General features: G+C 46.3%; 1 protein-coding gene across 4 annotated transcripts in view; it reads left to right on the top strand.

The window, feature by feature from the left end:
• Positions 1-25,665, top strand: part of TANC2 (tetratricopeptide repeat, ankyrin repeat and coiled-coil containing 2) — a 167,253-nt gene that overhangs the window by 132,811 nt on the left and 8,777 nt on the right. For 3 of the 4 annotated variants that reach the window (XM_066205359.1, XM_066205356.1, XM_066205357.1), the window contains 13 exons: positions 4,508-4,616; positions 8,852-8,974; positions 9,946-10,182; positions 12,023-12,208; positions 13,071-13,164; positions 16,233-16,366; positions 16,968-17,091; positions 19,311-19,486; positions 20,328-20,460; positions 21,013-21,042; positions 21,929-22,020; positions 23,493-23,639; positions 25,518-25,618. In XM_066205359.1, the coding sequence (XP_066061456.1) occupies positions 4,508-4,616; positions 8,852-8,974; positions 9,946-10,182; positions 12,023-12,208; positions 13,071-13,164; positions 16,233-16,366; positions 16,968-17,091; positions 19,311-19,486; positions 20,328-20,460; positions 21,013-21,042; positions 21,929-22,020; positions 23,493-23,639; positions 25,518-25,618 (1,686 nt within the window). The remainder of the gene's footprint in view (positions 1-4,507; positions 4,617-8,851; positions 8,975-9,945; positions 10,183-12,022; positions 12,209-13,070; positions 13,165-16,232; positions 16,367-16,967; positions 17,092-19,310; positions 19,487-20,327; positions 20,461-21,012; positions 21,043-21,928; positions 22,021-23,492; positions 23,640-25,517; positions 25,619-25,665) is intronic. The other variant, XM_066205358.1, reaches the window with a different exon arrangement.

Below are 25,665 nucleotides of genomic sequence, written 5' to 3'. Positions count from 1 at the left end.
TGCGTGATTCATGTTTGGGTGGATATGGGACCAGTTGTGTGGAGATCAGATCCAGCATCTATCTATAAGTGCGTGGAGTGACAGAACAAGGGGGAATGGCTTCAAACTGACAGAGAACAGGTTTAAATTGGATATTAGGAAACTACTCTTTCCTGAGAGGGTGTTCAGGCCCTGGTACAGGTTGCCCAGAGCTGTGGCTGCCCCATCCCTGGAAGTGTCCAAGGCCAGCTGGACGGGGCTTGGAGCAGCCTGGGATAGAGGGAGGTGTCCCTGCCCGTGGCAGGGGGTTGGACTGGATGGGCTTTAGGGTCCCTTCCAACCCAAACCATAATTCCACATAACCTCATGTGCAGCTTTCCCTTACCTTCCTTAGAGCTGCTGTAGGTGTGCACTGGTTCGTGCTGTGTAGGGTGTTGGAGTGGTTAGAGATTAATTTTTTGTCTTTTGTACATATATAAATATATATATGTAAGCTTACACATATATAATTATGTATCTGTATTCACACTCTATATATGCACATACACACACACGTGTATGTGCCCACTAGGCAGACTCCTGACCATTACAGGAGTTGATACAGACACGGAGAGCAGATTAAAGCTGTAGGAGCTGAGCTGGCAGGGCTATTAATTTTTCACCAAAAAAAAAAAAAAAAAATCTTACATTAAAAATAGAAAAATCTCTGATGATAAACTCTGCAGTGGTGAAATTCAAAGCATATCATTTCACTGAGCTCCTTGATGTAGAAATCATTACTGCCACTCTGCTGTATTAAAGAAAAAAAAAAAAGCCTGTGCTGTTGCAGTCTAGTTTAGTTTCCAATTAATGTTGACAGAACATGTATTTATCAAGCAGCCAAAAGCCAAGGTCTGGGAAGCATTGCAGAGGCAATGTATTACTCATGAATACTGTACTTTATTCTGGAGTAGTTCGTACATGCCTTATTCATAACACCTAAGTCATGTCTATAATTAAATTTAGGTAAATACCCTTCCAACTGCAGCTGAAAAGCAATTGAGGAGCTGACTGAGGAACCTGGACTGGTGTGTCAGGCGGGAGCTGCACTTCAGCTCTTGCTGCAAAGAACAGGCGCCTCAGAAGCTTCTGGATTTTCAATTCATGCTTAGGATTAATGGAGTTACAGATCCATTCAGAGCCTTCCCAAACGGCTCTCAAAGAGTTTTTCACCAACAAGAAAAAACCTGGTACTATTCTCTCTCCGGGGATGCGGAACACAGAGGGAGAGCGGCGTGGCTGAAGAGTCCTTGCGTGCAGCCGCTCGCAGTCTGGAGCAGAAAAATGCAGCTCCTGATCCCTGCCTGAGGATCTCCCCAGACGGGGAAGGAGCTGCTGGCTCTGCATCATAAAACCTCAGAATGGTTTGTGTTGGAAAAGACCTTAAAGGCCATTCAGTCCAACCTGCTGCCACGGCAGAGACCCCTTCCACTAGACCAGGTTGCTCCAAACCCCATCCAACCTGGCCTTGGACGTTTCCAGGGACGGGGCAGCCAGAGCTGCTCTGGGCACTGCTCTGCCTCACGGGGAGGCATGTTTTCCTAATGTCTTACCTATACCTCGTCTCCCTCAGTTTGAAACCGTTCCCCCTTGATCTGTCCCTCCAGATCCTTGTCCAAAGTCTCTCTCCAGCTCCCTTGTCAGTGACCTACAAGTTCTTGAACTTGCACCAACCTTTGGGTGGAGGTGACCACCTTGGGCCCTCTCAGAGCCTGTCGCAGCGTTGTGAATCTGGTGACTGGTTGGGGTGGACCGAGTGTATGTACAGCAATTAGAGGTTTTCGTAATCTGACTGAATGGGGCCAGGTTCAATCCAGCAGTTGCTGTCCCATTTGACTTCCAGCAGTATCTGGCAACACTCCAGCTGTGTTTCCTGGTCATTCATTTCCTTCTGATCTGTTTCTCCTTCCTTCTCATGGACATTCCCAGAGGTTAACAAGTGTAAGGAGCAAATGCATTTGTCTATCTCCTCTAATAGGAGACCTAAGGTTCTCCTCCCATTCCAAAGGGAGGGAGAGCCAAAGGAAGGCAAGACAACAAGCTGGGGTTGACTCAAGGTGCTGTAACCACTTTCAGGGCCCTTCTGTTCCGGCTTTCTATGTTTTGTCCCTTCTGTTGGTGCTGTGTGGAGAATTCTCACAGCGCAGATGCGTGGGATCGAAGGCACTGCCCTGTGCTCTAGGGCATCGTGATGGATTCTCAGCACTCAGCTGAGGCATCAAAGCTGTCTTGTGATGGGCAGAGTCGCCATCTGGAGAGGCTTTTCCTTCAGTCATGGGAAGCATGGAGCAGTGGGATCCCGTCGTGGGCCGTGTGCCAGGCCAAGGTGTGGAGAGCAACTTGACAGGAAAAAAGGGGTTTTTCTTCCATTTCTTTTTATGGCCAAGTCACCCTAGGAGTGAAAGTACTGTCAGTCAGTAAAAACATTTCAGAAAACAGTTATTTGAGTTGATGGTGCCTCTATAAACAGAGCTGCATTTTGGAACGAAGCACAACAGAATTCCCCACTGGTGCAACCTGTAAAATGGGATGTGGTGCTCTCTCACCTGCCCAAACCTGGGGACCAAGGCCTGTCCCATAAGAAAAATACGATTTGTTTTTCATCCCACTTCTCCAATGTGGCAGCTGAGCTAGCTGAGATGGATAAATACCTTAGCCCAGGCAGCCTATGCAGAAACCGGAAACCCGAGACCGTGGGAGGTGGGATATGGAAATTGGGATGCTAATGGCATAATTCTAAAATAGGTCATGTCTCCAGTTCTGGTTCTCTGTTGATTCAGGTCCTTTGACATACAAAGTCGTGCCTCTATCCCCTGCTCGGGATTGGACCCCTGCCCCCAGACAACCTTGTCTGTTGTTAAGTTAGCCGTGCCCCTGGGGCTTTGGGTGCTGCCTCCCAAACCACGTGGTCGCTGCATTTGTGGTCCGACACCATTAAAGTTCAACTTTTGGGCAGTCCGTCATTCCCATCCTGTTTATTTCTGCCACGCTCTGCCCGGCTGGACCAGACCTGGAATCCCAGTGCCGAATGGGATACTCCAGCAGGCACATTCCTGTCCCCCCAGCACCACGAGGGCTGACAGAGCATCACTGGGCTCTGCTCACACAAATCCATGTGTTACTGATCCAAAAGGAGGTTCGTTGGCAGGGCTCGGGGGGCACCTTGCCAAAAACCTGGCCAGGGCATTACAAGTCATTCACTTTTTTCCTGAGTTTATTTTGAGATGGACAGTAATTCACCCTGAATGGGGATGAGCTGGTAAATCCCCACTGCTGTGAAAGCTTCTGTCTTGTGTAATATTTACTAGATGTTTGGCCATCCAAAGTATTTCTTTGCTTTACCAGACAGGGATGAGCTAATAACATTTCCTGTCCTTAAAAGCCCTTTTAAAGCCACAGCTGATACCATATTTTATTTTCCTTGGCTGGAAGGGGCTTGCTTGCTTTTAGTGCAGTCACATTTTTATGTACTTCCGGAAATGAAGTGGCTTAAAAGGACTCCCCTGGGAGCAGCTAGGGGCTTAAGGAAGAATACTTTTTTTACCATAGTTTTGTTGGTAAAACCAAAAAAAAAATATCACACAGACCGCTGTGGTCCCAGCATGGAGCCCCTCTGGCTCCTGCCCTGCTCACTGCATCTCCTGCTGTGGCATCCACATGTGCATGGGGCACCTGCAGGAGCAGGTATTTGCTGATCTCACCCAGAAATGGTATTAAAACTTGACACTTTCGCATCATGTGTGTTTTGTGTGTCTGTGGAGAGCCATCTTCTTGCGTCTTTGAGAAGATTCAGCCATGCTGAACTTGCAGTGTTACAAGATAGAAATCTGCAAATGTTCAATGGTTTAAAAATGTCAGTAAAAATCACCTTTAGCAACAGAAGTTACTGTCTGTTTTATTGTATTTTGCCTTAAACAGGACTTGGTGTGTAGTTGAGTTAATTTGCTGTGGTTGTCAATCTAGTAGGGCATTGCCAGAAGTACCTTTATTACTGGAAAAGCTGGAGAACGTGTTTAGAAGTTTTACAAAGAAATAAAGTTGTTTCACTCCGTGGGGCTGTCCACAGGGTAATGAGTGCAGGTGTCATTTAAAGGACGTTTTATTCCAAGTGTGGATATTTTAAATACGGCATTTTCTAGTGACTTCAGGTTGGTTACATGCGTTGCAAATGTGGTTCTCCTCTGGGAAATGACTATAAAAGTAACACTTCAGCTTTCGTGGCATTGTACCTCTGGTGTTTCTAAATTTACGTCTGCTTATAGAAAATATACTGGGGATGTTTTTTGCTGTCTGCTGTTGTCTGGGGGCTTTTGAGCTATTGGTGATCACCAGTTATAAAGGATGCAATTAGTTGTTGGTTTACACGTGCAAATTCAGCCAGCTCTGTTTCCCAAAGCTGGGTGTGGTTGGAGGATTAGCATTTTTGTCCCCAAAAGTTGTTTTCTTGGTGTAATAAGAAATACTAACATACTTTTTCTTCTGATTTTAGGAGTGGCCACACACTGCTTGCCTTCTGGTTTTCCCGACAAGAAGGAAAATTAAATAGACAGCAAACTATTGAACTGGGACATCACATTCTCAAAGCACATATTTTTAAGGTAACAAAAATTCAAATGAAGGTTTACGCCAACCTCATCTGCAGCACTGGCAGCACTTGGTCTTGTCTTGTCGTGGGGTTGGTGTAAGAAGTGGGATTGCTTGAGGCTGCTGAACCGTGTAGAAGTGAGCTTTAGAAAATTGGTCGTGGTATCTAAGAAATCCTTAAAATTAGGGTAAAAAAACCCTCCTTCAGACGGTAAATTCAGCAGATAGCCTCCTTACCTAAAATTGGTCGTCTGCCGTAAGATGCTTCTTGCCCTGAAAGATGAGTTCCTGTAGCAGCATCTAGAAAAAAGGAAATCTTTTAAAAGGAGTAGTTTTGAAGAATCTAATGCAAAATTTAGGTTGTAATGGGAAAATCTGATGGTTGTTGAAATTGCCTGATTGGTCCATCTTACTCTTCAGACAGACATTTAAGACCTGGGTGACTGAAAGGCAGACTTGGATGTGAGTATCAATAGGACCCATAAACTTAAGTATCATTCTTCCTGCTGGCCTAGGCACCAGAAGATGGGAATGAGAGGGTGGATTTGTAAGGTCACAGGAAATACGGGTTTTCTTACAACTGTTAGGACCTGTGGGTGCTTAATACTAGTATAAACAAGGCTGTGTTTTCATCTGGTCTCTGTATGATTTTATAGACTTGAGGGCTTTGGCACTCCGGTTTCTCTTCCTAGAGCAAACAGGTGATTTCCGCCTTGTGTCAGTCCTGTTGGATTTATCTGTTGTATTCCCCATGCCGCATTCGCCATCAGGTGTAGCAGCAAAGTCTCCTTGTTTGGGATGATGGTGGCTGGAGCCAAAGGGAAGAAGCCCAGACTGGTGCGTTACCCCTCAGGGTATCACTTTCACATTTTCAGTTGCATTCCCAAAGGCAGATTCAGCCCTGAGTTCACTGTTCAGCTGCCATTTACATCTAAATCTGGTTCCAAACCTTCTTCATTTCGCATGTACATAGTGGGAACCAGTAACGAGGATTCAGGAAAATGACAATTTTCATTAAGTGGTCAAGCTTCCAATAGATTCCTGGTTTAATTGGACAATATTTACAATAGTAGAAAATGCCATTTAGCATATGACAAATGTCAGTCCAGCCTTCTGTTCCTCTTCACTCTGCAAAATCCCTGGGTTTACAACACTGCAGGAAGACCAATGTCACAGTGACTGATAAGCATAACAGAATGTTGCTTACAAGTACTACAGTTTTGAAAGGGTTTGAATTAGCTGGATTAGAAATTGTAACTTAGTATTTTGCTTTTCCATTAATAGGTCTATTTTTATTGCTTATTTCAACAAGTGTTTACTGAGGATTTGCGAGTGTTTACTGAGTGAACCAAGAGCTGCATTCATTTCTGAAGTGGGCACTAGCTTGGAATATTGCAGATCGTATTTAAGAGCTCAAGCATTCTTTAAAGAAAATATTTCCAAGAGTATATGCACAGATTTTTTGCCAGTTGTTGCTGATTGTGTTTGTTTCTAAACAAGCATTTTTCCCATTCAGGCTTTTCACTCTGGCTGATCTTTTGCTGAAGCCATTACCAGTGTGGCTATGGGCTTTCTGCCAAGTAGGGAGCATGTCAGGTCATCAGTTCAGGGTATTTTTCCTCAAGTTGCCATGTTACAGCAGCAGGCACTAAGATCTTTCTGCAGACACAAAGATCCTAATTTTGAAGGTATTTATGGAGGCCTGGTGCCATTATAATTCCTCTTTATGTACCCATCAGGAAGCCAGGAGAATATTAGACTAGAGCTAAAGCGTTTTGTCCTGCCAGGGAGTACTGGGAGCTGGATATAGAGGCAAACTTTGATAAAACAGAGCAGAAAATTTATTTATCCTTCTCCAATCCTTCCTATTTTGAATCCACTGTTACCTTAGCAAGGTGATGATGGAACACTTGGAACTTCCAGGTGTAAAAAAAGTGAGTGATACACAGGCACAAAGTGCTGACCTGGCATGTGGGTGGGAAGACATTTTCACCTTCCTATCTTCACTTGCTGGCTGAGGTCTGATGGTTTTATCTTCTATTTCAAACACAAACATTGTCAAACAGTTTAGGGGGAAAAAAAAAAAAGTACAAATGTTTTAGTCTTTTAAATCAGTTGCAAGTCTTAACAGGAGCATATAGAAAGCCAACTTGAAAAGCCTGGCATGGTATAAAAGGGCACAAAATGTGCAGTTGTGGTACAAGAAGACCCAAACTTCAGGCTGACATATGTTTTGCAAATCAGCCAAAGAGAAGGCTTTAATTTCATGTTAAATTAGTTAAAGTGTCAGTAATACAGAGGTGGGTGATGCTTGGAGCAACCTGGTCTAGTGGAAGGTGGCACTGCCCATGGCAGGGGGGTGGAATGAGATGGGCTTTAAGGTTCCTTCTAACCTAAACCAGTCTGGAATTCTGGGATTCTGTAAGGTGCTGATGGCCAAATAGCGGAGGAGGCGATAAGGTAAAAATTAAAGAGCTGACAGCTGCATACAAGACAGGACGGGAAGAACCAACTGTTTGAACACTGGGGTTGTGGAGGCTGGCAAAATTGTTCAAGTTGTCAGGCCGTACGCTGGCCTCATGTTGGATGGCTCCAGTGAAGTGGGAACCACTGGTGGTATTTTGGTTTGATGTTGTGTGAAGCTGGGATTTGTGTTTGCAGAAGGATTCACTCTGCTCCACAGTTCTGAAGAGGGAATAAGAAAAGGAAGATAGGAACTGTAAAATGAGAAATAGGGCAGGCTTTTGCCTGAATGGCAGCTGAATGATGATGGTGTTGAATGCACTTTTTCTTTAAAGCATAGATGTCACCTTTTATATCTTGCACTAATATCTAAGTGTATATATATATATTCTAATGCAACAGTTAAGATTTCTGTGGCTTCTGAGAATATCTTCAGAGGGCTGTTCTCAAAATATCTACCCTTTCCCTTGGACCTGATGGTGATTCAGGCAGCTTATTTATGGGCTTGATAGTAGTATAGCTATTTTTAAATTATTTTAACCATTTATTATAGAATTCGTTTCCTTTTCCAATTTCACCTCCTGAGTTCATGAAATTTAATACTGACCTCTAATGTCCTGTGTTGCATCATTTCAAAAGCAGCATTTAACAGGGGCTCAAATTCCTGAGCTCTTTTTTCCTCAGCACAAGCAGGTATTTCTCTTGGTTTAGCCCTCTGAATTTTAAGGAAACAAGTTAATGGAGCTGTTATTTATAGGACCTTGTCTAATCTATTGCTTCTTTTGGTGATAAAACTGTTTCAAGTGACAAATCTGTTGATGGCTAGGGCTGTGCTGCAGATTATCTTTCACACAGAGGAATTAGAGGTTGCAGCCAAGTCCAGCAATGGGTTGGGATGATGATTCCCGCACATCTTCCTTCAGAGGAAACAAATCCCACCTTGTGCTGCTGGTTTTGTTTCACCAGCATCATCCCGGTCCCAGTCACACAAACCAGAACTGGAGCCCTGCTGTTTTGCAGGTGGAGGTGACCACCCGGCGTGCAAGAAAATAGAAATCAGGGTTTGCATATCCAAACAGAATGAAATGTGCCGTTAAAGATGCCTGTGCAGTTTCCATGGAATCAGCAGGCTTTCATGGGAAATCAGTAGCAGAGCGGCAGCATTCAGGGCATACTCACGGCATGGCTCCTGCTGGAATAACCATCCCACCCCTCTGCTCTTCCACCCAGCTGTTCGCTCCCATCCGTTGGCTATGGAGAAATTATGGCTCCTTCCACAGGAGGGAGAAACCTGCTTAACAATGCTCTGCCAATTAGGGGTGCTGGAAAATACGTCAGGCCTTCAATGTATTATATACGACCTGATCATGGACAGCAACTGGAAAAGTTGGAGACAATCTGGTACAAGATACCTGCTCCAGACTGTGGTTGAAAGTTCCTGAGTTTATCTTATTGTGAGCAGATACTATGTACTTTATTTTTAAAAAAAAAGCAGCGAACTGTGCTCCTTAACATGGCATTTTGTGAGGGTGTTGAATGGATCTGGTTGCTCACGGTTAAGTCCTGCTTTTCTTAGATCTTGGAGATGGCTACATTATCTTTACAAGTAATTTTCTGCAAGCTTATTAATTGATTGTGAAGGTCAGATATGGCAAATTGTCACATTATCTTGTGTGTAGTCATTGTTGTTCTGAAACTCCCTTAAAGTCCAGAGACCCAGGAGGATCTGCCCAATGCAACTGAGCAGATTTGTAAGCTTGTATCTAAGTTTCTTTCTCTTTTTCAGGGTCTGAGTAAAAAAGTTGGGGTATCTTCCTCCATCCTGCAAGGGCTTTGGATCTCCTACAGTACTGAAGGTCTTTCAATGGCTTTGGCATCTCTGAGAAATCTCTACACCCCGAACATAAAGGTACTGGAGGAGGATGGGGAGAGCCCGGGGGTTCAGAATTCACACGAGAAGCTCCAGCAATAGGCAGTGACCATGCAAAGTATTATTCACTGGAGCTGTGTCCAGTGTCCTAGCCAGGCTGAGCAGCTTGCTGAGTGCTTTTCCTGAGCCGAGGAGAGGCCTTGAGTCAGTTGAGACTTTTTTGGGGTAGTCGTCAACTCCACTACTTTGACCACGGATGTCCTTTTCATTGCAAAGAGCAAAGAGTGAGTTTGTGCCTGTGCAAAATAGGGTTTTGCCTTCCCAAAGATGTGGAATGCAACAAGTGATGTTGGAACTTGACATACAAAGGGCTTTGGCTTAGATAGGTATGAACTCTGAGGTGACATCAAGTCCAACAGCATGTGCTCATGTGCTGGTTCATGTCTACAGCAGAAAGGATTTCAGACAGAGATACAGGTTTGGAAATGTTTTCTCACATGGAAGGATGTTTGTCCCCGGTCCTTCCCACCCTCGCAGTGTGAGTTTGGTGTCTGTCGCCATGTCCCTTCCTTGTCACTCTCCAGGATCAGGTGTAGCATTTTCCACTGGCGCCAAGTGCCGAGGGAGCCGTGCAGTGGGACAGCCAAACCAGCCCTAGAGAGGAATGCTCTGGGAAGGGTGCTGAGTGCAGCTCTCTCCAGCTGTGTGTTTTGATTCCCCATCCCCGCCATGTCCCCAGTTGCTGCAGCGGAGCTGGAGTGACTTTGTTCCAAAACAAAGGGTGGCTGCACCCTTCAGACCACTTCCTAGCCACTTGGGAAGTGATTCAACTGCTCCATCTGCATCAAATGGGACCATCTGTTGGGCAGATGTTTTTACTCAGCATTTTCTGTCCTTTGCTGTTTGCTTGGCGATGTGCCGAGGGCCCTGGTCTCTGTTGCGGTGTTGCCCTGACCATAAGCTCCTGTCTCCCCATAAAACTCAGCCAACAACTCTCCTTCCCTGCGCAGGTCAGTCGGTTGCTGATCTTAGGAGGTGCAAATGTGAATTACCGGACAGAAGTTCTGAACAACGCCCCCATTTTGTGCGTCCAATCTCACCTGGGGTACGCGGAGATGGTGGCTTTGCTCTTGGAGTTTGGGGCCAACGTTGACGCTGCTTCAGAGAGTGGCCTGACCCCGCTGGGCTACGCCGCTGCCGCCGGGTTCCTGAGCATCGTGGTGCTGCTGTGCAAGAAACGGGCCAAGGTAAAGGAACCGCATTGCTCAAAAGCTGGTCTGGACTGCTCCACGCTTGTTCGAGGCTGGGTGGGAGCTGCAGGCAGGACATGGAACGCTTACTAGGGAGCATCCTTCAGCAGATGAAGCCAGGAGGCTGCTTTTGGTGGGGTTTTTTCTGCTAAAATGTAGTGGGTTTAAAAGGCCCACATTGACACCAACTCCTGAAGGTCAGTAATTGGTGTCTGGAATTCAGGTCTGAGGTAGGAGCTGCCTAGTGATGCTGCACTGGTGACCTGCATAAGGATGTTCTGGAGAAATCCTTGACCCTCGCAAGGTTAAAATGGCAACACTGCTTTTCCAGCACAAAACATTCTTTAAATATCTCCCTGAGACACATTTTCCAAAAATTTTCATCAGACTTGTCCCAGAAAAATCCCCTTTGTTTAGCTTTGTGATGAGTGTTTAGAGTTTTAATTGTATATAATGAGTCAAGATGAAATACTTTGTTGAAGAAGAAAATTATGCTGATTTTTGAAGTGGAGCCTCCTGGAAACAATTTGTGGTTTCTCTATATCTTTGATTTCAGTTCAAAAGGCAAAATATGGGTTCGTGTAGTTTTGGTATGGATGTCAGGATGACTGAGGGACTGTTTAGATTTTACTGGGTTGTGTTGTCTGTAATAATGTGAGGACGGTATGAAGGAAAAAAAATATTTTGCTTTCCTTGGATATCTTGAGGGAGTTTAGTGACAAAAGTCCTGCCACTCGTTGTTTTCCCTGAATATCCCTAACAGTACAGGGGAAATACTTCAAAACACAGTTTGGTGCAGTTTGAAGACCGAGATATTTGCAGAACATTGCAATGCTGATTAATGCAGGAGATGAGAAAGGAGAAATATTGATATATTATTAATGTGAATGTGTTATAATATATGAAATATTTCTCATATGTAATTCAGTGGTCAGGCCCTGGCCCAGAGTGCTCAGAGCAGCTGTGGCTGCCCCTGGATCCCTGAAAGTGTCCAGGGCCAGGCTGGACAGGGCTTGGAGCAACCAGGGACGGTGGGAGGTGTCCCTGCCATGGCAGTGGAGTGAGATGGTGTTTAAGGTCCCACCCAAACCATTCTGTGTTTCTATGAATTAATATTAGTAAAAATATCTTAATATAAAAATTATTTTTTATTTTTATGATAAATAGCACACTGCAGACCACAGAAGGGGTCAACCAGCAGGAGGATGAAAACTGACATGCCTTTCTTGTGTTCTCCAAGTATCCCTGTTGGGACAGTATCTAGAAATCCCAGTTGATGTATTCAGGCATCAAGTGGAAACCATGCCCCAAAATACAACCATATAAGTTCCTCCAGGGATGTCAAGCACTGTCTCTAATTCCTATTGATTGTGCCTGCACTGAGTTCATGTTACCCTGTCTGACTGCAGGCTGGGGCACTTCTGGGACTCTCAAAAGAACTGAAACCTGGAAAACAAACTGGTTTTCCTTTTGTAGATATGGCTTAAGGAGATAATACCAGTGTGTACGATTTCAATGCACAAGAAAATTTGAATGCTGGACTTCAGGACACAAAGGAAAAAATATTTTTGTAGCCGTTGAGTCTGAAGAAAACAGAAGAAACCTAAAAAAGTAATGATATCTTTTCCAAAGCAAACATTTGTGGCCAAGATAATGCCAGAGCCTGGGACACAGCTTTGGAAATGTTTGGTTTCTGGTCATGGAAGTGATTGTTTACCAGAAAAATGCACATTTTGCACATGTGGCACTCTTTTGAAACCAGGATTGGAAATTCTGAAGAAGCAAAGATATGTTGATCGTTATTTTGTTTGATTGTATTTTTTCATCTCTTTCCAAGGTGGATCATTTGGACAAAAATGGGCAGTGTGCCCTGGTCCATGCCGCTCTCAGGGGACACTTGGAGGTGGTGAAGTTCTTGATCCAGTGCGACTGGAGCATGGCCGGGCAGCAGCAGGGAGTGTTCAAGAAGAGCCACGCAATCCAGCAGGCCCTGATCGCCGCCGCCAGCATGGGCTACACCGAGGTAGGAGCTGCTCTGCCTCTGCAGGGAGGGAAACCAGGTCGGCCCTTTCCTGCCCACTCACTGAAGAACATCTGGAGTCCAGAGTGCTTCTGTCCTGCCCTTCCTCTCTGTCCCATCCCAGTGTTCGCAGATCCCTTGGCAAACCTGTGGTCTGGGCAGGCGTCCAGGACAAGAAGCATAACAAGCCTTTAAGTTGTCAGAATAGATTTTTGGAATTAACTTTTAAGCAGGGATAAGATGGATGGGCACACGTTGCCTACACCACTCCTCCAGCGTGGATGGGGGGTGTGAGAACATGTAACTTTGGACTGTGTGTCGGGGTAGGGAAGAGCCAGAGAGCTTCCTCCTGCCGTCCTGACAAAGATTTATGGTGGAGAAAATGATATATAGAATAATTTAAGTTGGAAAATACCATTAAGGTCATTGAGTACAACCATTAACCCAGTGCCAAGCCCACCACTGCCATTAGTCCCCACCACAAGCCCCAGTGACCCATGGCAGCCCCTGTTCCTTCTCCTTTCCTTGAGAATGAGTTCTTTCCTACCAAATACCTCCTTTGAGCCTCTCCTCCTCCAGGAGATGCATGCACTGCACACACCAGGTCACCTCCCGCTGAGCAGACACAGTTACAGGGAGCTGACCCTACCAAGTCTCATCACGTGCCTTCATATCAAGACACTTGGTTGGGTTTTTCTGCTCATACAGAAAACTGCAGGGCAGCAGGCTCAGTGATTAATCTCAGGAAGAATATTTCCTTGATCTCAGGGTGCCAGGCAGAGACTGTGCCCTTCCTTCAGTGTATTCCAAGCAGCTCGTGTATAACACATTCGAGTTCATGATCTGACACATCATTTTCTTTTAGATCGTCTCCTACCTGCTCGATCTTCCAGAAAAAGATGAAGAGGAGGTGGAGAGAGCACAGATCAACAGCTTTGACAGCCTCTGGGGAGAGACAGGTGATTTCTGTAGAAGCTGTAGCTTCCCTTCCCTTCCCTTCTCTGTCCTGGGTAGCTCTGACATTCCCAGCCTGCTTGTTTCCATCTCTGTTGTCCCACACCTCTGCAGCCCAAAAATGCCAAAAGCTGGACTAACCAGATATCTGGGAGTTTCTCTATCAGAGAGGGGTTTCTGAGTAACTGGGACAGTTGGCAGCGTGGATTTGTGATTGACGGATCACACACAAACTGAGGAGCCATCTCAAAGGAGTATGCACCTACCCATTAAAATTGGTAGTAGGTAAGATGGGAAAATGAGCCAACCACCAAACTGAGCAGCCTTTTTTCTACATGAAACAAGTCTGTAAGTTCATATGAAACTCTTTTACATAACTGTACTATTATTATTATTATTATTATTATTATTATTATTATTATTATTATTATTTTCCCAAAAATAAATGGAGAGTTTAAATAAATTTGGAGACAAATGCAGGTTTCCACCTAAAAATAGCAAACTGCTCTGAAAATCTGAATCCTGGCTTGTCTGGGTTTTGATACTTGTTGCTCATGTCTTATCTTCCACAGAGCAGAGCCGAGTGCCTGGCTCGATGATATCAGCCTGATATCATCCAAAAGGCAGTGCCAAGTGACATCATAAGTTTAGGAACTGCTGACAGCACACTATAGCCAACTCCAGATGGACTATTTCCCCCTGGGACAAAACTAATACCAAAACCCGGCAGAAAAGTGTCTGAGTCACTTATGCTATCTCCATCAGAGTTGGAGGTGCAAAAAGCATCTCCATCAAACTGTTTGTCTTGCTGCCAGGGTGTGAAACAGATACACGTGCTGGATAGGAGCAGTGTAATGGTTCCTTCTCCAGATAAAGTTGTTTTTTCTACAAGAAAACAAGCAGCAGAAGCAGAATACACTGTTGCAGATCCCTGGTGTAGGAGGCCATGGTTTGACATTGCTCGCTGATGGACATGGGCACTTCCACACCTGAACCCCATCTCCGGCTCTGTTTGAGCTGTTTTGAGAAACACAGCAGTTGTTGTGTGGTGTTTATGCCAGGCCTTGGTTATTGCACGGTGAGTAGTCCTTCTGGCACTCCGTCCTCATGGAAAAGCTGCAAAATGAACATTCCTGTTTACCAGCACAGGATCCTGGTTGCTGCTCCTCGACTGGGCTCAGTGGACTCACCTTGGTTGTGCTGGGCCATGGGAGCGGCCATGGGAGCTCTCCAGCAGAGAGTAAAACTTCAAGCCAGCCCATTTTTATCCTCCTTAGTTCCTCCTGGAGGAGCAAGGTCTGGTTGCTTAGTAGCCCAGGAGCTTTTGAGCTTCCCTTGAGCTGGAGCTGCAAAGGACAGGCTGGAGCCACATACCACACCAGTTGCTTGGACCCTGAGGAACAGCGCAGCAGAAAGATGTGTCACTGCAGGCAGAAGGAACTGCAAGGGAAAGTGGAAAAATTGTGGATCAAATCATCCTGTTGCAGTAAAGTCTTCTCCAAAGAACTTTTTCTAACAAACACCAAACACCGGAGTGATTTACAGTATTTTTTATTGTTGCAAACATAAGTAATTTTGATGTAAAATACTTCAAATTAACCTGCAACGTTTCAAGTGCAGGCAGGTTTAGAAGTAGAACCCAGCAGCCCTGCGTGCCAATCCCTCTGCCTCCTTCTATATTTGTAGCTTACGTTTAAAACCCACATGGATCTGATTATAGATTTTGCAGAATGTTCTGCTTGTGGCAGCAAAATGATTTTTCTTTTAACTCTTGGTGTCTCTCAACCCTAAGAGAAGAAAATTCAGCCATAATATGGAAGGGAATTGAGAATTAATTAAATCCCCCAACATTAACAGTGTTGCAGTTGGAAACCCATCAACACCTTGTAATCAGCCAACCCACAGAAATGTACTTCAAAGAAAAAACAAGCGACATCAGTCAGAAATAGACTCCCACCTTCTGCTCCAACTCCTACCAGAAGCAGCAGAATGTGGAGCCAGTGGAGCTGTGCTGAAGTGCACAGAAAGTTAGGAAGAGGGAGGAACCAGAATGTCTAAAATTAATACTGAAGCAAGTCACCGGCAGGTCCTGAACTTGGAACTATTTTCAGATTGAATATGTGTTCTCTAACTCATCCACACTTCTGAGTTAACAGAGCACATTTTGTCATGGAAAGAGCTCTCAGGTGTTGCTTCTACTCACCTGTAATATCATGAGCATATGAAAATGAGAGATATTTTTGGGTTTGCACAAAGACCCTGGCTGGTAGGATTAGCCCTGGCCAGAAACAAAGCCTAGAAATAATGTTTTTCTTGGAAAACAGGTGAACAAATCCATCCTATTTTGCTTTCCAGTTGTTTCCCTGGTTTCAAAGATCTACAGACTAAAGTGGGATATGGAAAGTAAAAGTCCGCCTGGATTACACTGCTCTGTGCTCATTTGGACAAAGGAAAGCCAGAAATGTGACTGACATCAGTAGCTGGCAGGATCTATCAGTGCCTCCTGCTTGATCCCTCGCTTGCTTCCTTGTAGTCATGGTGGGATGAGGCAATGACAGTTGCAGAAGGTCTTGTCAAGTGCCTGAAGAGCTGTATTTGCTCTGGATATTGTGCCCCTACTCAGATACATTTGGCCTCACAGTCTATGGCTTTGGCAGTAGGGAAAACAGTAAAGGATTCATGATCACATTTCTTTGCAGCTCAACCTGAACCTCAGTCACACCTTTAACCTCAGTCACCTGTGCCTGTAGATTATTTTATACTTACTGGGATTCTCATCCCATTTCACTGTTACTTGCAGAAAACAATAAAAGTTGATTGTCCCAAACAGCCTCGATCCATGGCATTATGTAACCTTTTCATGGAAGAGTTGACCTTCGAGGTAACTAAGATGACAGGAGTTGAAACTGTACCAATCCAGCCCATTTGCTTTGTCCATTTTGCCTGCCACGAGATAAGTTTGGCATTTCAGGCCCCATCAGTTTGGTACCCAGCAGAAAGACCCGTTTCCAGACAAGAAAACACTCGGCTGAGTACGTGGCTCTTTCCCTGACTGCTTTCCTCTCTCACGCAGCTCTGACGGCGGCGGCGGGCCGCGGGAAGCTGGAGGTGTGCAGGCTGCTCCTGGAGCAGGGCGCCGCCGTGGCGCAGCCCAACCGCCGCGGGGTCGTCCCGCTCTTCAGCGCCGTCAGACAGGGACACTGGCAGGTCAGTGGGGTCCTCACGCCCTGGGCTGGCCAGGGCTGCTGGGTCAGGCCGTCCCTTCCGCCTTGCTCGAGTGGGCACCGAGAAGACAAGCCCCAGCTCTTTCGGGGAACGGTCATAGCGAAAAGAAGTGATTCTGCTGCTTCTACTGCCCCAAGCTCTGGCTGGCTACAGTCGGCTTGGCTTAAGTCCTGTGTTGTCAGAGAATCGTGGAATGGTTTGGGTTGGAAGAGATCTTAAAGAGACCGTCTAATTCCATCCCCCTGCCGTGGGCAGGGATACCTTTCACTCTCCCAGGTTTCTCCAAGCTCCAGCCAGCCTGGCCTTGAACAGTTCCAGGGATGGGGCAGCCACAGCTTCTCTGGTTATCTCACAATTTGAGAAGCAAACAGGATGCTCAGCACTTGCCAGAACATTTTTCCTGTTCTTATACCTCCCTTCCTTTTCTTAATCCTTAATCATCCATTCAGCAATCCCAAGGGGCACCATGCCTGGAGGGGTGGGAGTTTTTAGAATGTGGGGTCTGCTCTGCTCTCCCTGGGCTCTGGCGTCTCCTTAGCTGTGTCTCCAGGTGTAACCCGTGTCCTGGCTGTGTGTGTTGCAGATCGTGGATCTCCTGCTCACGCACGGTGCTGACGTGAACATGGCAGACAAGCAGGGCCGCACGCCGCTGATGATGGCCGCGTCGGAGGGACACCTGGGCACCGTGGAGTTTCTGCTTGCACAAGGTTAGAGCGCGTGCTGGGAGGTGTTGGGGGCCAGCTGTGGGACATCCCGCCACACCAGTTCGTTCAGAGGAGGTTGAAAATAATCTGATCTGGGCTGTGCACATAATGTTTCTCTGTCTCTTTGGATGCTGAGGGCAAGAAAAGTCAAAAATATGAAAATTTTTACTTTAAAAGGTCCATTCTTCTAAACTCTGCTGCATACACTGTAACACATGGTCCTGAAAAGTTAACTCAAGCCTGGGCAGAGTGCAGTGATAAATGGCACATTTAATTAAAATGGCTTTGACAATCCTGCTCAATGTTTCATTAAAATCAAAGTGTGTGAATCATAAGCCATAAGCATGAGTTAGCATGTTGCAAAGCAAATCTCGTATGACTACTTGATTAACACAGTCAGCATTTGTAAACACATTTTATTAGCCAAGTTACAGTCATCAATCAATTTGAAACCCAGAATTATGGAGTTACCTGAGGTTTAACACCCGGAAATAATGGGTGTGTGAACAGAGAATTAAAATTCCCTGGTAGCAGCTCTGCCAAAGCTGATACTTATACAGACCCGTGTTACACAAAGCAAAATAATTCCTCGTGCTCGTTCCATTTGGCTGGAGCTCAGTTCTGAATCTTGCTTTCCTGCAAAAATCAATCCATTGATGGTTTTCTACCTGAGCATCATCCCTTGGGGGATCCCACCCTGCCTGGGCACTGCAGCTTTGGGCACATCCTCTGTTCAGAACGCATCCCACATCCTGGCCACTCCCTGCAGCTTTTTGATGCTCCAGCTGCCAATCTCTTTTTGACTTGAGCTGGCTCATTGTCCCTTCTGGATAATTGATGGAAGCAAGAAATTTTTTATGATTAGAGCGGTGAGGACCTGGCACAGATTGCCCAGAGAGGCTGTGACTATCTCATCCCTGGAAATGTCCAGGCCAGGCTGGCTGGGGCTTGGAGCAGCCTGCTGTAGTGGAAGGTGTCCCTGCCCACGGCAGGGGGTGGGACTGGATGATGTGATTCTGTGTTGTCATCCCTGAGCCTGTACCTTGCAGCCTGTGTCCCACCTTGGCATTCCTGATTGCCACAGATGCTGTTCGTCCTCCACTGGCACTCCGTGCTGTGTTGAGAGCTCTGGCTGGAGGGTTCTGAACACACCTGGAGCAAACATTCCTGTGCTGTACTCCTCCACAAATAGGTTGTGCCAGCAGGGACACCTCAGCTGGGCAACCTGTGCAGACCAGGGATGTGTCGGCTGGGATGAACAGGAACATTGAGGAAATTCACATCACTCCCACGTTTGCTGAACGTTTTAGAAGCAGGGAATCTCATGCTGGGAGGTTCAGAATTTGCCTCCAGGAGAAAAGCACTGCAGCAGCAATTCATCCCAGCTGCTGGCAGGAGCATCCCCCAGGTAGCCGCAGATCCTCAGAGAAGCAGAACTGATGCAGATCATCTCTGCACACTCCAGAGCCAGAGTCATGGCTGTGCCATGGCAACAGGAGTTGTCTTCATGCCTTGAAGCAGAGTGTTCGCTTAAAGCTGCTGTTCAGCTCTCATATCCGTATCCATATGCCGTGTGGAGCAATACTGACCCCTTGGTATAGCAGCGCCATTTCCTCATCCAAGAAAACGTCAAGTCTCCCTCTCCTTGGCTTGTAGTTGGCAGTAGTGTATCCCACAACGTTGTATTTATATTGGGTAAAGTTCAGGGAGAAACACTGCTGGAAATTGTGTACTTTTGGGTAAAGGGGAGGGGAGTGAAAAAGGGAAAATATGTGCTTTTTTAGAAGAACTGAGCTGAATTGACTTATTTCCCCATGGTGACCTGCTGAAACAGCAAAATGGTCTTCATCTCTGACTCACACAGGCTGGAATGGGGTTAGATTAAGTGGAAAAAAAAAAAAAAAAACAGTTAAAAAGATGATGTCTCAGATGAGCGAAGTCAGATCCACCGTGCTGCTCAGATGTTTGCCAGGAAAGCCCACAGAGGTAGGCGTGAAAGTGTTTGCAGCTTGGTGTGAATCAACTCATTTGCCACAGTTCCCGTCAGTGTATTTGAAGTTGCCACAGAGGGTGGGCTCTGTGGTGGGAGAAGCATTAATAAAGGAATTAATAATTATGTACAGAACTCTCTGAAAACAAGCTGTCATTGCCGAGCTGAGGGTTTGTGGTAAACAGTGCTAAACATGGAGAGCTCTGAAGTGAAGTGCTGCTTGTTCTTTCAGGTGCCTCCATTTCTCTGATGGACAAAGAGGGCTTGACAGCCCTCAGCTGGGCCTGCCTCAAGGGCCACCTGCCCGTGGTGCGTTCCCTGGTGGAGAACGGAGCTGCCACAGACCACGCGGACAAGAACGGCCGCACGCCGCTGGACCTGGCAGCGTTCTACGGCGATGCTGAGGTGGTGAGTGGCCTGTGCTACACACACAGAAAAGGGGCAGTTGGCGTAAAAACCATAAAATCGTACAGTTCAGCTTGATGTAGCAATAGGCACATGGAATCCTGGCCCTGCACATGGGAAGGTGCTTCCACAGAAGCTGATCAGAGAATCCCAGAATAGTTTGAGTTGGAAGGGAACTTGGGAACCGTCTCGTTCCACCCTGTGCCGTGGGCAGGGACACCTTCCACTATCCCAGGTTGCTCCAAGCCCTGTCCAAACTGGCCTTGAGCACTTCAAGGGACGGGACAGCCAAAACTTCTCTGGGCACCCTGTTCCAGGGCCTCACCACCACTGCAGGGATGGATTTCTTCCTAATATTCAGTCAAAACCTACTTTTTTTCAATTTAAAGCCATTCCCCTTGTTCTGTCATCCCAGGCCCTTGTCCAAAAGTCCCTCTCCAAGCTCTTCAGAGCCCCTTTAGGCACTGGAAGGGGCTCTAAGGTATTTCTGGAGCCTTGCCTTTTCCAGGCTGAACAATCCTAATTCTCCCAGCCTGCTTAACAGAGGTGCTCCAGCCTTTGGAGCATCTCCATGGCCTTCTCTGGACTTGCTCCAACAGGTTGATGTCCTTCTGTGCTTGGGACCCCAGAGCTGGATACAGCCCTCCAGTCTCACCAGAGTCCAGAATGGAGTAGAGGGACAGAATTCCTTCCCTCAACCCGCTGCCCACAGTTTACCCTCGGACCCCATGGAGGTGTTTTTAGCCCAGGCAGCAGAGAACAAGCTTCTGCTGATCCTACATCCCCACCAGTGTGTGGGGGTCTCACCCAGGAACAGAACTGACTCTCGGGCTTCTCATTGCAGGTTCAGTTTCTGGTGGACCATGGGGCCATGATCGAGCACGTTGACTACAGTGGGATGCGGCCCCTCGACAGAGCAGTGGGCTGCCGCAACACCTCGGTTGTCGTCACCCTCCTGAAGAAAGGGGCAAAGATAGGTAGGAACAGGGGGACACTGCCACTGGCTCTGTGCACAGGCAGGACTCAAGCAGTGAGGCTAGCATCCTAAAAAATACAAGTATAACCCAGAGGCAGCCTCAGCCCCAGCCGCTGCTTCACACTTGGAAAGTAGACGGCGAGTCAGGACTATTTGGTTCTCTTTAGCAAAATGGGGAGCTTATTCTTTTTCCTGTCATATTACTTAGCAAAAGTTAATCAATAAGCAACTGTTTCTTTGGCAAGGTCTTTCCTCTGGTAATGCTTTTTCTGTCTTTACTAGTCTGAATTGCCAGGTGTATTCTGTCCATGCCTTGCTGTGAGCTGCTGCGTTCACTTGCTCTGTGTATGCTTCCAGACCTCAGTGTACCTGCACTGCGCCACACAGCTGCTCACGTTATGTTTTCCTGTGAAAGGGGATTTTGCTGGTGCATTGGCTTCCTCGCTGCCTGCCTCTCACAGCTGCTTTTTCCTTTCTTTTTTTTTTTTTTTCACCTTCATCCATTTTTTCCCCCCTCTCTCCTACAACTTCTTGTTTTTTCCTTTCTTTGAAGGTTGTCAGACGTTACCGAGTCGCCCACGAGGTATATCTCATTGCTGTCAGCATCAGCTTCGATCTGATAGCTTTGTCAGCCTTGCTTTCTCCTGTTTGATTTAGCCTGCATGCGTCCCCAACACCTCTAATCTTTTAATTTACCTCACCTTCAAATAATTTTTTAATGACTGTTGCAGAGAATAACTTGAACTCAAAAACTAACCTCCTTCCCCCAAAACCTACCGAATCTATTTATAGAATATTGTTGACTTATTCTTCACCCACACTAATGAGCTGTCCTCAAATTTTTGCCACCCCTTCCCTCCCAATATTAGTCCTTGGGATATGAGCTGGCTCTGCAGGGTGGCCCCTATGCAGAGCCAGTGTCCGCAGCCCAATGACGCCCTTGACACCAGCAGCACTTATATATGACCTTTCCTTTGTCATTTTTTCCACCTTAATGGATTTTCTACTCCAGTCTTTCACATCTCGTGAAGCTGGAAATCACAATCCACTTAACCACAAACCACCTATCAACAGTCAAACTGCAAATGCCCTAGTACACTTCCGTAGATTTGAGTTTAGAAATGCCTTTATGTAACCACTCTGATTTTTCCTTTAAATACGGTTTGTTTCCCCCATCCCAGCCTGTTCCACGTTCAGCACTGCCCTCTTGTGGCAACGGCTGCATCCTGTCCCAGACCATTGGGATTACCCTTAATGACTGCAAAGGAAAATCATTGCAAATGGGATGACATTAATTTAGGAATCAGAGGAGTTGTCAGCTCAATCCTTTGAGGCACTCTGCCCTTTGACCATGCCAAGTTGTTCTCTCCAGCAGAAATTCCCACCCCAGGGTATTTTTTTCCACCCAGCTTCCTACCACCCTTGCATTGTATGAGTTCTTTACCCATCATGCATCCTGTACACTACAGGTCCAGCAACTTGGGCAATGGCAACCTCCAAACCAGACATCATGATCATCCTGTTGAGCAAGCTGATGGAGGAGGGAGACATGTTTTATAAGGTGAGAAGGGTGGGTTTGGAACACGGAACAGCTGCAACTTGCAGCATCGCTTGATGTGAGGTTGTGGCCCTGTTAGGTCAGTGGTTGGTCCTCCCCAGCCTAAATGGTTCTGTGATTCTAATGCTGCTGCCTTGACCCATGGCAAGTAAAAGCTCCCACTCACAACATTCCTTGTGTTCTAAACTGTTTGGTTTTGGTTAGTGGGGTTGGAGAGGAGGGGATTGCTTGCCCAGGTCTGTAACAAAGCTGAAGCAAAGCCAAGTTGCTCTGGATTTGAGCCAGCACTTCATTTCCTCTTTGAAAGCAGCAGGACCTAAGTTTTTGCTGGGAGTGCTGCTGATGTTGCATCAGGTCTGGCAGTCTTGTCATTACCTAGCAGGCTCACTGTAAGGGATCAAGGCAATGGGATAAAATATCCCAGAAAAATCCTGGAATAAACTTCTTGCAGTGAAAACAGATTGTCAGGATACAGCTGACTTTGTCATGTCCTTTAGCACATGGGAGACATTCCACTATTACAGTTTGGGAGTCTTTTTTTGCTCAGTGTTTGTGTTAAGCCAATCTTTAAAACCTGGGGATTTGCACACACATAGAAAATGTGCAAGTACAACAATGATTCACTGTGAGGCTCTAAGGGTGAAGCAGAAAATACGCAAAGCTGGCATTGTAATAGGAGTTATCTGCCAGAGATACATGATACAGCTGAGAAACCTGAGTCTACAGGTTTTTAAAACTCGCTATTTGTAGCTGCAAAATGTATGTCTGGGTCATGAGGAACTGTGTGTGTCCTTGATCCCATCCTGCCCTCTTTCTCTCACCCTGCCTGTCGGCTGCCCCCCTTCGGGGTGCACATCGTCCCATCCCAAAATTAGTTGCCCAAAATAGCAGAAGGTGACTGTTGCATACCAATAATTATAAACGAAACCCAGTTAACAGACTTAGATGTAGAGTTTTAAACATCTGAAGTCCAGGGAGGTGAATCTCACCCTGTTTGTCCAAGTTCAGAGTCAGAGCAGTGCCGTAACATTTATCTTTGCTGTTGCAGAGGCTTCTCTGAGCCCCAGAGCTCCACCCCAAGTCCCACAATTTGTGTTTCTTACCCTCCTGGATGTGTATTAAGCTTTGGGTGGAGAGTGTTTTCCAGGAATGGGTAACTCATCACCCAGCTCAAAAGACCATCCAGCCAAGAACCAGATGGAGTTGTATCGAGTTAACACCATTTCTCCACGTTTCCTGCTGTAGTGTGACAGCTCTGTATGAAGTGGGAGATCACAACTTGCACAAGGCATCTGCCTTTCCAGTTCAGGTGTTCCCTTGATCAAATGTTTTGCCCTTCCTTTCTAGTAAAGAGCTAAGTAGTGAAGTTCTGCTTCCTTAGCTACCTAAAACACTGGTGGGGCTGGTGAGTGAATTCTCTGCAGGGAAGTCAGCTCAACCCAAGGATGAGTTTTGACGTGTTTTCCTTCTAATAGAAAGGTAAAGTGAAAGAGGCTGCCCAGCGCTACCAGTATGCTCTGAAAAAATTCCCCAGAGAAGGGTTTGGAGAAGACCTGAAAACCTTCCGTGAGCTGAAGGTGTCGCTGCTTCTCAACCTCTCCCGGTGTCGAAGGAAAATGAATGTAAGTGCCCCTCTTTTCATGGCCTTAAGCAAAACTCAACAGCTTTGTGCCTCTGCAGAAACATGTCCGCCCCTAGTCATGCTTTGGCCTCTCAGATCTCTCCTCTCTGTAACCTGGTTGTCCTTCACAGAGCACTGACATTTTTTATTTCCAAAGCAGTAGTGATTTAGTATGCATTTCAGATTATTAAAAATTCATTGCTATGTTTATAGCTCTTTGAATATTTTATTACTCCCTTTTGATGATGATGTTCACATCGTCACATGGGGGTGGAGGCATTTTCCAGATTTCTGGGGCAGCAGTGAGGAGGAGCCAGGAGATGTGCTCCTTTGAATACTAATTAATTTCAAATGAAGGAGCATATGCTTAGGGGGTTAGCGCTTCCCCAGGGCAGTGACTCATCCAGAAACACCTCCACAAGACTCCCTCTCATCCCAGAACTTCCAGATCCCTGTCACTCCCCACTGCAATCTGGCAGCATCCAGCAACCAGCTTGTGCAGATGCCTGTTCTGCCAGCCTTCCCTGGAGTGCAGGGGCTTTCAGTTCCACAAATTAAAGTCCCCATAAGCTCAAAAAGTGACATTGCTGAGGTTATGAGCCAGCAAAGGTTACCCTGCAGGGGAAGGTGCTCTTAGGACACCTTCATTTCTTTTTCTGTGAGGAAGAAAGAAAACAAAGGGATTAAAATCTTAATGCTGGTGAACAAACACAGTTGGGAGAAAAAGTGTGAACCTTCTTGTTAAATCTGCCAATTCACCGCTAATCAACTCCAGCTCTTGTCCTGTGTTTTAAGGACAAGATTTTTGGTTTATCATTAATGGCGGAATGCCAGCTTTTGTGATAGAAAATTTCAGAGGGTTGTAATTGCTCCTGCAGTTTTTGCACCCATAGATGAGACCATAAAGGGACCTGTCTCATGACTGCATTCCCAATTCAGTTTGTTGGACTGTAACTCCTCAGTAACTGCTACTGCAGGTACAAACAGAAGTATAAAGTTCCCCAGGCAGGGCATATCAAGAGCTGGCTTCACAAGGTTTTGAACAAATCAGGAGCAGCACTATTCAGTCCTTTCTCCCAGAGCTGCTCAGGTCATAGCCCAGTGCAGCAATCCAAAGCAGTGTTTGGCTGTGAAATGGAATCCTCCCCACTAGGAGGAGTTCTCCTTCACAAGTGCTGAGCTTCAGCTGAGCTTAGCAGGACATGAAGCTTTCAGGACAAGGCAAGGGAGGGTGACAGGGTCTGAACCAGAGCTGATAATCTGGTCTCATGGCACTGCCCCTAGAAAGCACCCAGAGCAGTCCCATCCCAGACTGTCACCCTCTCCCTGCTCCCAAACTGTCCTTCCAGGTGAGCTGTCGTGGAGAAGTGAGGAACAGTGGAATCGATAGGAAACCTTTGCCAGGCAAGTCGCTAATGCAGCCCTGTCCCTCACAGGCAATTTTCTTCAGCCCCTTGAAGGATGTCAGTGTGTTCAGGGAAGCAGAAGGGCATGGGAAAGGTTGCCTGTTGCTTTCAACTATGGAAAAAAATCGTTCATGAGAATACATTCCAGCCTCTGCAAGACCAGATGTTTTCTCAAGGCTGTAGGTTGTTGGAGAGGGATTTACATGCACATGTTGGGGACACACTGAGGCTTGCTAGCCTCTGTGGGTGGTGACAGCAACTTGCGTTAACCACACCTGAGTCTTTGGAAATGCCACCATAGCTCCTTGTCTGTAAATGATGTGGAATCCATGTGAAATATTCCAAGACCATCAAGTTTTCCGTGCAATGTGAAAAAAAGAAGTCCATACTAAGTTTGTTTTATTCCCATGATGTATGTATCTTTATTTCTAAATGTATTCAGTTACTTACCTGCACACCTATTCAAATGACAGGATTTTGGAATGGCGGAGGAATTTGCCACTAAAGCACTGGAGCTGAAACCGAAATCTTACGAAGCTTACTATGCAAGAGCGAGGGCCAAACGCAGCAGCAGGTGAGGAGGGACAGAGAGAGGAGTGTGAGGGGCCAGCCTCTGTGAGC

This window comes from Chamaea fasciata, unplaced genomic scaffold (assembly GCF_029207755.1).
Source record: "Chamaea fasciata isolate MVZ Bird 193981 ecotype frontalis unplaced genomic scaffold, bChaFas1.0.hap1 SCAF_27, whole genome shotgun sequence".
NCBI lineage: Eukaryota > Metazoa > Chordata > Aves > Passeriformes > Sylviidae > Chamaea > Chamaea fasciata.
This window is presented reverse-complemented; position numbering and strand designations above follow the sequence as displayed.